The sequence below is a fragment of the Cryptomeria japonica genome, chromosome 6, assembly GCF_030272615.1.
Source record: "Cryptomeria japonica chromosome 6, Sugi_1.0, whole genome shotgun sequence".
NCBI classification, from domain to species: domain Eukaryota; kingdom Viridiplantae; phylum Streptophyta; class Pinopsida; order Cupressales; family Cupressaceae; genus Cryptomeria; species Cryptomeria japonica.
The window spans coordinates 660,843,573-660,855,766 of NC_081410.1; the positions used below are offsets into that span (position 1 = coordinate 660,843,573).

The following is a 12,194-nucleotide window of genomic DNA, read 5'->3' on the forward strand; positions in this document are numbered from 1 at the left end:
GATGAGGAATAACACTTGGGAGTTAGTCCCTCTCCCTAAGGGGAAAAGATGGTTCGATGTAAGTGGATCTATCGGACCAAGTTTGCAGTGGATGGTAGTTTTGATAAGTGTAAGGCTCAACTTGTTGTGAAAGGTTTCTCACAGGTTCCAGGTGTTGACTATACTGAGACCTTTGTGCCTGTAGCCAAGATTTGCTCCATTCACTTGACACTTGCTATTGCCGCAGCTCATGGTTAAGTTATACATCAGATGGATGTGAAGAGTGCTTTTATTCATGGGTATCTTGATAACGAGATTTATATGGAGCAATCGCAAGGTTTCATCCATTATTCTTCATTGCTTTGCCGATGGAGGAAATCTATCTATGGCCTTAAGCAAACCCCTAGGACTTGGTATGCCAAGATGGATTCCTTTCTTCTCTCAACAGGGTTCACTAGGTGTCATTCCAATCCAAATGTCTACATTTTGTGACAGGATGACTCATACTTGATACTTGTGCTCTATGTTGATGACTTGATCATTACAGGGATCACCTCATCCATCATTAGCAGTGTCAAATCTGCTTTGCTTGATCGATTTACCATGACTGACTTGGGTCTTTTGCACTACTTTCTCGGGATAGAGATTTCACAGTCACCTTTCAGGATTACACTTTCACAGCCCAAGTATGCTCTTGATCTACTTGCATGCTTCCACATGGTTGATTGTAAGCCTACGCCTACTCCCTTTCTTTCAGGAGTCAAGCTTGAGGCTAAGTGTTCCACTCCACTTGTTGATGCCACATTGTATCATCAGCTTGTGGGTAGTCTCATCTACTTGACTCACACACGCCCTGACATTTCATTGTGCTTGGCATGGTTTCACGCTTAATGCAGGAACCACATGAGCTTCATTGGAAAGCATCCAAATGCATCTTGCACTACATCCAGGGTACACATCATTATGGGATTCGCTTTGCAGTAGGCACGGGACTTCGCTTGGTTGGTTACACAAACTCTGATTGGGCTAGCGGATCAAACACATCGAGATACATATGCACTACATTAGGGAGTTGATTCAAAAGTAGGTAATTGATTTGGAGTATTGTCCTACAGCGGAGCAGGTTGGAGACATATTCACCAAACCCTTCACTAAGAGTACTTATAATCAGTTTGCATGCTCTCTTGGGGGTGCGGGACATTTCACCAAGGAGGGTCGGCTGACTTCTCCTTCCTCTCTTATGGGGGGGCCTTTTTCCTCTTTGAGGTTTTGTCCTTCTTCTTTGAGAGTCTCTTTGTACATATATCTCTCTTTTGGGGAGATTTTTTTTCCACTGGGTTTTCTCCCTTTCTCTATTTGTGAGAGATTGCATTGCATAGGTTTGCTTGCATGTGCATTTGTACATTGGTACCTAACATGGCCTAGTAGTCGAGACCCATCTTGCATTGGTTAACTTGAGTCTACATTCCCCTAAGTTGCACTTAAGGGGGTTTGTTGGTGTAATTATTTATTCATATAGGATATAATTACACTTTACTTAAGTTGACTTAGGATAATGCATCTCATCCTAGTTTGGATATGAGACACTTAGGCATAGGGCATTCACTTAGTGAACCTAGGTTATATCACTAGCATTCATGGCATACTAAAGAATCCCCCTATTTTCAAAAAATATTGCTCTAAACTCCTTTTTTCTTACCCCATTTCAATACACAGCCTGAATTAAAAGCCCCCCTATTTGCACAAAATATTACATTTTCATAGCCCAAATTAAAAACCCCCCTATTTTCACTAATGGGCAATATATTTTACCCTCATTTTTTGGATATTAAACCCCCCAATATGAACGCACGTGATATGATACTGCCTATTTAGTGAATCCCTCGTGCACTTAGGGAAGTGTGCACATAGGGATGATGTATGTAGGATAAATTCCACCTTTTCTGGTCTTATCTTGTTATTACATTCCACCTTTGGTGGGTGATCCACCTCTTGTGGAATATTTTATTATTTCTCCTACCTACCCTCATTTCTCATTGAGCCACATGTCATGATTGTGTGCTCACATATCCATTTGGCCTTGCCTATATAAGCAATCTCATCTTCTTTGTTTTGGTTAATCTAGTTGATCATATTTGCATATTGATGAGAATACAGTTTGTTCTTGTAAAACTATTGTCTCTCTTATTTGTGTTTTTCTTTGTGCCCTTGATCTTGGAAAATTCACACACTGATCATGAACATTTCCGCTTGGTGTGCTTCGGGAATATCTCAAGGAAATCTCTTAATGAGGTGATGCCATCTTTGTAAAAAGTTGGAAAAGGCTTCCTCATTCCTTTGTTTGGTATTACATAAATCCATCATGGATACCTCACTCTCAATATTATATCTATAATGAGCCACAAATATTTTAGTGAGATATGGGAATGAGGTAATAGAGCCATGAGGTAAACTAGTGAACCATGCAAGGGCAAGGCCTCCTAGACTCTTTGGTAAAAGTCTTCTTAATTAGATGTCATTATAGGAGACTTCTTCATAAGCTATGAATAACTCTTTAATATGCTCTTTAGGTTCTCACTTTCCTTTATACTTGTCAAATTTTAGAATCTCAAAGTTAGAAAGATACCCTGGAGCTATAGAAATTGATTTATCAAAAGGAAAGGGACATATTTCTTCAAAGGTATAAGCTTTCTTTTGATGTCCCTCCTTTATTTCTTCATGTCTTAGATTTCTTTATCCAAATCATTAAGTTGACCATACAAAGGAAAATCTTAAGGTTTTAGAAATGTAGGTTTGTTAAACAATGGGAATTGGAAGATTAAGAATATGGATAATTTGGACTTTGGACTAGGAAGAAAGATCTTGGACTTAGGACAATGGGTTTTGGACTTAGCATTGGATTAAAATTAATTTGGATTGGGTTTTGGATTAATATTTGATTTGGATTGGATTGGATTAGGATTATATTTTATTTGCATGGGGTAAGATCTGAGACAAAACTAGGTAAGATCTAGATTTTAGTGAATAATTTTGATTAGGATTATATCTTTTCCTAATTGGGATAGGAAAAGTTCTCGTGAAATATTAGATAGGGATTATGGATTTAACCCAATGATTAGGACTAGTTAGGTGCAATATTTAAGATAGGCAAGTTCTTAAGCATGACACTAATTAGGGATTACAAAGGATTAAGAATCTAGATAAACTTTTTCTAAGCTTGGACCTTGGATAAGGATTAAGGATTGAGGATAATGGATTTGATCAAGGGCTCGATATTTGGTTGGTTTACTAAGTCCAAAGAGATAACAAAAGGTTGGTTTCAAAGAAGGGTGTGAATAAAGGTGGATGACTATGATGATGGAATGAAAGGTGACTGTGTCAATAAGAGGTTTCGTTTGTACATCTATCAAGATTCCCTAGGGTCATAAATTGTCGTACCAGATGTCAAGATTTGTGTTTGTCAAGTAATATGTCAGATTGAATTGATCAAAATATTGTCAAGGCACAAACGAAAAAGGCTAGGTGGAGACATTTATTTCAAGCCAAGGCACGAAAAAGTGTAGATAATTTTTTATAGGTGTGGATGCCAAAATAGAGGCACAGACACCAAAGGGCAGTGTTAGGACTACCATTTCTTTGTATTTCTCTTGGCAAGAGATGTAAGATAATAATACACATTGGCTAATTTTTTATTGATAAAGGTAGGATAAGTAATTATCCTCAAAGTGAATCTCCACTAGTCTAACACATTTGAAGACACTCCAAACACTTTGCACAACCTAATTTTAATGCTTCATTACAATGATGCTAGGCTCGTGAAAACCAAGAATCTTCTTCGAATCAAATGTGCAACACCTTAAGGAGTGTTGGGAATTCTTGTCTTTGTGAGAGAGGATAGCTAGGGGGCTCCAAGATTGGAAGCATGACCCAATCACCCTCTCCCTAAAAAGTTGTGTGTAAATATATGACTCTTATGTAAACATATGACATGTTCGCTAACCCAAAACCTAATACAAGACTCTTGAGTGTCATATTATTTTTCTCAAAACACCCCTAATCCATTTATCTGTACATTTTTACCCTAGACTAAAAAAACGTGTGATTTTTATCCCCTAGAATATATCATGTTTGAGATAGATCATCCATTATTTAAAAAAAATAGAATTCTCTCATTCTTTAGGTGGAAATTAGATATAACTATATCATTCATAATCATTTGTGGTAAAATGTTCTAATTATGTGTTTAGTCATGTATTTAAAGGAATTACCCTTGGTATTGTATACATGTTAAAGATAGAATCTAATCAAGACAACATATTCACACATGTCACTAACACTTTGTAGCTTCTAGCCATTTGAATATATTATATATATTAGCCAATTCTTGTGTTTACTTGCTATGCAAATATTATTGTTGACTTGGTGTTAGGATTAAATGCTAACAAGGAAGTTTAATGTTACTCTTTCTCAATGCTATAGTAAGTACCAACTACACTTCTTAGAACCACATGGCTTTTCTTTCTAGAGATATACATTAGGTGCAACTCTTCTACAAGTATCAAATGACAATTTATTCTTAGGAAAATATCATAGTATTAGGATAGAATTGCACCACCTAGACTAGCTCACACTAATGTAATCGTGTCCAAAGATCTCAAATTATCATTAAATTTAGTCTTTTAAAGCCTCATACTTAAATATAATACTAGATTCAATTTTTTATCTCTCCATCACAATATATCACTACAATCAAACTTTGCATTGTGTCAATTCCAAGGTAAGCACGTAATCTCCATCTCATTCTTCATCTTAAGACATTTATTTACAATCTTAATTGATCATGTGTCAATTACCTTTATTTATCTTAAGTCATAAATTATAATTAAAAAATGCAAATTTAGATTTATTTGTAGCATATTCTTTACTTCCTTACTCTAGTATGATGGTGAAATTAGCACACTCATTCCATTTTGAGCATTTAGTTTGTGTCCAATTTAGTAGAATTTAATGTAATAGTATATCAATAAGTGGCATACTCATGTTGAGTTTAGGTTATGGCCCGATTCATGTCCATGTCCATTTTATCCCTATTTATACCAATGTTCATACATTTTCCCTCTAATCATCCAATTTTTCCTCATATTTGCACTTGCTTCCATACATTATTCTTTGACCTCAAGATTATCACTCTATTCTATGGTTCATTTCCACATTGCTTGATATCGACCTAATTGAATTTTAAGACACATAGTAATGACCCCAAAATCAAACCTTTGAATTCTAACTTTCACACTCTTTTCTAACAACCATTATGAGCCGACAATTAAATAATAAGGATTCAAATACTATAATATGCAAGGGAAAGAGAAAATTGTGCATACTTTAATTTCTAAAAGGTAATAAAGAAATAAATCTACATGATCATCATATAGACCATTTTCCTATTCATGTATCTTGTCTTCTATACCGTTCATCATAGTTACTTTAGCCCATTAAGGGGTGTGACCTAGGAGAATTTGTTCAACGATTAAATTGGCATGCTCCTTAACGACGACCATACACACTATCTTGACAAATTCAAATAACAAGAAGATGAAGGGAAGTGAATCTTTAGGAACATTTTTTTCCAAATTATTTGTATGTCATACTAATCAATTTTGTGCAATAGATCAAGTTTACAACAACCAAGATCAAACTTGTGAGAATAATAATTGATTAGCATGATTGTCTAACCAATTCAAATCATGAAATAATAGAATAAGATAGATAATTTTGTGATAAGAATAAGTCAATTCAGATTATCATCAACATTATTTATCATTATCAATTTTAAAACTAAATACTCTACCTCTCACATTTAATTATTACTATATTTAATATTACTATACATCGCAACTCTTTTATTTAAAGAGTTGAATTTATCTAAATTTATACTATAAAGTATCTTACCCTCTTTTTCAACTACTGCAATTATTTTTAAATATTACATCAATGATATTTTATTTTATAGCTAATTCCGCCCCACGTTTTATTCTCTTTTATTAATATAATATGAAACGACTATTTAAAAATAAAAATAAACAATATCAACATAAAAATATATTTTAGCTGACGCGAGTGCAAATGATAGTCGGTGGATACCTCAAAACGTCACTCTTCTCATCATAAATCTTCATTCAATTAGTGTGTAAAATCATTATATTTATTAATCAATTTAAATTTAGAATAAATTTATCAACAGAAATTTAATAGTGTTTTGTTGTCTATCCAATATTTTGAATTCACATTTGATTATATTTATTGATCAATCTAAATTCAGAATAAATTTATTTACAGAAATTTAAAACTGTTAGTTGCCTATGGAATATTTTGAGTAGGCTTTTGAAATCATATTTATTATTCTATTTAAAGTTAGAATAAATTTATTGACAAAAGTTTAAAACTTTTAGAGTGTCCATGGAATATTTTGAATAGACATTTGAAATCATATTTACTAATCAATCTAAATTTAGAATAAATTTATTGAAAAAAAATTAAAATTATGAAGTTGTCTATATTTTATTAATAAATCTAGATGTAGAATAAAAGATTTAAATTTTAATTAATTATTAAATATAGTAAAATAAAATAGATAAATTTTGAAGAAGAAGATTTGAACTCATTATCTAGATGTCTACAATATGGACTTTGTCATTTTACTCTTTTGCTCTCGAACATCATTTAATAAGACTTGTCCACCCAAAAAAACATTCACACCATCAAATCTAAAAATAACAATAAAAAATCTTATAAATTATAAAATTCTGCTGACATTGAATAAAATACATAATAGACAACCCCAACTCATAAATATCTCTACAAATCTAATATTTAAAATTTAGATTACTTTTCAACAAAAAAAAATTTTAAAAACCCAACTACTCCAGACAAATGATTCCTAATGCACAGTGGGTAAGACAGGTTGTTATATACGGCCAAATATAACTGTTAATCAAATGAATGGATTATCACGAATACAAATTGACTTCAAACTTTGACGTTCAGATTGCTTTTCCACGTGGCAAAACTCTTCCACATCACACATAATCCACTCTAGGTAAGGAGAATCTTTCGTCAATAAAATTTAATATATACCAGCCCTACGGTCCAAGTAACGTACAATAAATAAATAAATTTCCTGTCTTTATCGTCACCGAATCGGGGTTAGGAAGCTTTTGAACCAGCTCACGGAAGCCTTTGGATATCTTTTGAGGTTGTTTTTGTAGTCTACAAAGTATAACCCAAATCTCACAGTAAATCCTGAATTCCACTCCCAGTTATCCAGCAGTGACCACACAAAATAACCTCTTATGTCGCACCCATCTTTCCTGGGATTCCATAAACACTACATTTCAATTCAATTATTTTCTCTGTAGTTTTCGAATCAAATTTGTTAATTCAAATTTCATGAGCAGTAGTTCACAAGAACCCATTTTTCATGATTATTAACGATACACGTAATATCATTACATCTAGATGTTCACAAGGTGAAACATTGGACCTTTTCGACAAGTCAATCATCCCAGGATTACTCTAACTCAAGCGCTTAATCATAGGTAAGTCCAGTACTAAGTCCATGATTAAGCGCATATTGGGATGGCCGATCTTCCAAAAAAAGCTTAATGCTTCACCTATATGCAATTAATGCTAGTTCTTGCGAACTATTACTCATAAAATTAAATCAATGAATTTAACTCTAAATTACACAATTCAATCTTGATAGCAAAATCATATCAGACTACCCACTTACTTGATAGCAGCGGATACATTTGAAAGATACTCACTGTGATACTCCATCCTCTTGTTGTCATTCAAGGCATTCATCATAGGTATGAAGCGGCTGTTCCGATCATCAACCCCTGCCAAAAAGATTATGACCACCATTAAAAAAAATTAAAAATTTGAAGAAAGTGGCCTTCAAAATCTGTCTTTTGGATAACTCTCATCACATACAATATTCATTTCAAGATTGAAAATTCAAATAGAAATGCATACAAGAATTTTAGTTGAGTGAGAAGATCACCGTTCTCTGTGATAACTACTGGAGGGTTTCTGTATGTTTGCTTGATGTAAGTCATGAGACTTCTGATACCCCACGGAACAATGTACAGCCAGATGGAGGCACCCTGTAGTAAGAAAATACAAAATGGTTACTAGTAATTCAGGAGGAGTGTAAAATTGTTATCTTATCCGTTATAGAGTTTTGGTAGCGTACACGGTCTCCTATCGAAACTCCTTTACGAAAGGCTGCAATCAAATGATACAGTTATGAAAATCAGGAAGTTAATCTTAATATTTTAATGTGGGAATGTAGAAAGACAGTACAATAAGTTTCTAAGCTTACGACTTGTTATAACTGCTGAATCTGAACATGCATCGTTTAGAATTCTCTTGCGAATTCGACTTCTATCGTTTCGAGCATATAGTGTTGTGTAGTGATTAATGCCAACAAAATCAAGAGAACCTCTGAGTAATTTGGATTGCTCTTTAGAGAATTTGGGTAGCCTGTTATCCACCATCTGCCTCATTGATGCCGGGTAATCACCCTTGTAGATGGGATCCATGAACCTGCAGGGAATGAGCAGTTTTATCTAATAAATAGTGTATGATTGTTTTTTTCTTTTAATTGTGTGTTATCTTTTTAAATGATGGATAATTGAATGTGATCTAAAATGTTGATTGAGGAATATACATAATTAAAATAAAGAACAATCATACATTATTTGATAGACTGTGGAAAATTAATTTTAAGAATTACTTTGAAGCGAATCATTAATCCTTTTTCTTTAAATCAATTTACCATCCAAGCTCGAAATCTAGTGCTCTCTGAGCAGCATCTTGATCTTCCGAAGAATCAGACATTGGTTTAAACCACTTGGCATCCAGAGTGATACCAATGCTCCCTCTTTGTTTCTTCTGCACACACGGAATATCATTTAGCTCATAACTGGTTCGAGTCCTAACTGATTCATTAAAAATACAACATAGACAGAGGTCTCATGGAGGAAGCTGCAACTCTTATAGACAATCTCCTCACACTTTTGGAACAAGTTTATGGGAGCCACCATACTTTTAAAGGCTTTTATGTTGAGTATTTCATGGGTCAATTAGGACTCAAACCTAAGACCTTTCATGCTAATGGAATGCTCTACCAATTGAGCTACTGGCACTTATAGAACCAGCCCATCTTAAGTCTCGATTTGACTTATTACCAACACCTTCCCTTAAGCCACATTAGATGCTTGGGGTTCCTATTCTGAATTACTTTCCATGAGCCCAATGCCTAAATATTATTCAAAATAAGAATTTGAAAAAGTAGGTTGAGACCTTGAAATGTTGCCTGTAAATATCGACTGCAGTAGCATGTGATAAAAGTATGTTGTGAGCAACTATGTAAGGCTCTGCCGAAGAGTTTCCTGCCTTACAGAGAAGGTGAGAAAGAATGGAACACCTTCCTGGAGCTTGCAAGCCAAGGTCATAACCGTTGATAGAAAATCCCCTAGGCTCATTAAATGTGATCCAATGCTTCACTCTGTCTCCAAAAGCTCCAAAGCAAGCCTTTGCATACTTGGAAAAATCATCTCTGCAAAACACAGTATACAGCTATAATGAAATGGTTGAATGAAAGAATTATCATTGGTGAGATCATACACAATAATTATAAATTGAAGTGTGGTTCTTACACAATCTGGGGACTCAACCACCCACCATAACTATCTTGAAGAGCTTGAGGAAGGTCCCAATGGTATAATGTAACATAAGGCTCAATTCCTATAAAAAAAAGAATCCACCATGAGCTTTCATCTCAGCTGGTTTAAAAGATAAGTATGACTACATTACTAAGAACCATATATTAGAATTCACCTTTTTCAACAAGAGTATCTATGAAAGTGTTGTAATAATCCAACCCTGCTTTGTTGATCTCTCCACTTCCATCTGTTCAATTAACCACAACATAATTCAGAATGCCAGACAGCTCCCTCATCCAAATCATGAAATATGATCAAAACATTGATCTCAGCAAAATTTAACACAATACAATTGAAAAAGAAAGACTTTTTTTTTCGTTGGTCCTTACTGGGATACAATCGTGACCAAGATATTGAAAATCTGTAGGCATCCATACCCAAATCAACCATAAGATCAATGTCCTCCTGTATATCAAACTTGAATACTTAAGTCATTGCTCAAGCTAGAATTGACATTTCACCTTCTATGAGTGTTTTGTTGGAACTATATGTCAGGTGGTTGAGCTGATCATCATACCTTGAAACGATGGTACTGATCAACTGCTACATCTGCATTACTAAAGTCCATGACTCGCCCTGCCAAAAAGAATAACTCTGCTTAATCATCAAACCAGGACCCACTGTCCTTAATCAGAGAGAAAGCTTACAAATCTCTTAAGATTCTGCAAAAATTCAGCAATTAACCTGGTTTGTGTGCAAATGTATCCCAAATGCTAGCTTTCCTGTTTCCTTCATCCACTGCTCCTTCAAACTTTTTGAACATGCTTTCAAATTTCAGAACTGGTGAATTCTCAAAAGCTTGAATGAAAGAAATAAGATTATAAAAAAGTACAAATTGGCTAAAATATTTACCTGGTAAGCAGATGAAGCAGTTCCAAAAACAAAACCAGGAGGGAAGTCAGCCCTGCTAATGTTCTGAAACTGCATAACATCAATCATACAGAATATAATTGTAATACCAATACCCATAGATGCAGTGTTCTTCATGGTTAGAGATCATGGGATGTTTTGCAGCGAATTTCCTTTTTCCCTGCTTTCAAATTTAAAATAATGATTAGCTTAACGCATTGCAACAACAACCGCATGTTTGTTGACTTGTGTCATAATCTTTTGTTCCCATGAATTTGGTATTTCATATTGCTGTTATTTTGGCAGTTGATAACGTGCACTTTCTGCTTTTGTTAGTCAAGATTTGTGGAGGTTTAATTCGTTGCGTTTCGTGAAAGAAACATACAAAAGATTTTTTTTTGCCATGGTTAACTTCCGTTTCTCAAAATTTGTGGAGATTTAATCCGTTACGTTTCGTGAAACAACAAAAAAAGGATGTTTTGTGATCCGAAGCCTTTAATGCAAGCTTTATCATCAAATTTGGCGAGAATTATGTGTGCGTTAGAGCTAAGCAACAACTCTCCATGGCCCCCACTCGGCCTGCTTAATAGGCTCTCTGTAAATAGAATCGTACCGGCTATTCAGTAGGAATGTTGATCTCGCGATTCGAACTTGTGACATTTCTTTTCCCAAACCGACGTTTCATTGACTCACGCGTAGCCAGAAAGAGAACCCACCAAGTCTATTTTCTCCTTAACGGGTTTAAAGGGTTTCACATGTTATGAACGAGGGAATGAATGAATGAAAAATGAATGAAAAATGAATGAAGGAGTTTTAATGATGTTCACGAGACCCAACGGTCTAAGGGATCAGATGTTTCAAATTAGTTCAATTTTAGGTTCTTTTTTATGTCGGATTTTCTAAGGGATCGAGCATCGCATTGTTAATAATCTTTAATCTCTTCTCAATGTCAAACAAAACAAAAAAAATTATGAATTGTGATTATGAAACCAGTCATGATGTGATGTCTTGCCTCCTCAAACGAATTGTTTTCATATTGAATAAGTAATCACTACTATCGTTACTCAATACTATTGGACTTTGCGTACTATCAAATATAACCATATTCATTCGGTTGGATGTCTACTTAGCACAAAAAAGTGTAGTTACTTTAAATGTTAGCACATATTTGTATCATAATTTAAAGATGAAAAGTTCTTTTAATGAATAATGGTTCATTAATTTTGAATATATTAAAAAGAGAATAATATATTAATCATAAGAAAAAGGTATGTACAACAAAATAAAGTCTAACAAGATCAAGGCCAAACCAAAATTTAAGGAACAACAAAACCATTAAGCAATGAGAGCTACACCAATAAGGGAGATCCTAGTCATCTAGTTTACTCATACATTGCCAAGGATGGAATCTTCAATAATCAATTTGGAACCAATGAGAGTGCCCTCCTCTTCTTGATCTTCATCTACAAGTTATTGAGCACAAATCGGAGAAATTGCTAGATCCAAGTAAATCTTGCCATAATCCAACCAATCAAGAACACCTCACCTATACAAAGAGGTTGATGGTGGATGAGAAAG

At 34.3% G+C, this 12,194-nt stretch overlaps 1 protein-coding gene across 3 annotated transcripts; it reads right to left on the reverse strand.

Annotated features, from left to right (window-relative positions):
* Positions 1–6,960: 6,960 nt before the first annotated feature.
* On the reverse strand, positions 6,961–10,959 carry LOC131070728 (putative beta-glucosidase 41). Of its 3 annotated transcripts, none has more exons than XM_058006339.2 (13): positions 10,620–10,955; positions 10,452–10,518; positions 10,285–10,343; positions 10,097–10,172; positions 9,883–9,954; positions 9,702–9,789; positions 9,346–9,601; positions 8,819–8,934; positions 8,363–8,586; positions 8,234–8,265; positions 8,042–8,144; positions 7,769–7,877; positions 6,961–7,346 (listed from the first exon to the last, which is right to left on the reverse strand). In XM_058006339.2, exons 1-13 carry the CDS (start codon positions 10,752–10,754, stop codon positions 7,169–7,171), a joined length of 1,515 nt encoding a protein of 504 aa, XP_057862322.1. In that variant the 5' UTR covers positions 10,755–10,955; the 3' UTR covers positions 6,961–7,168. The 3 variants fall into 3 exon arrangements, with proteins under 3 accessions (XP_057862322.1, XP_057862324.1, XP_057862323.1); XM_058006341.2 differs by having other exon boundaries at positions 7,188–7,346; positions 7,803–7,877; positions 10,620–10,959; XM_058006340.2 differs by having other exon boundaries at positions 7,188–7,363; positions 10,620–10,959.
* Positions 10,960–12,194: the final 1,235 nt, after the last annotated feature.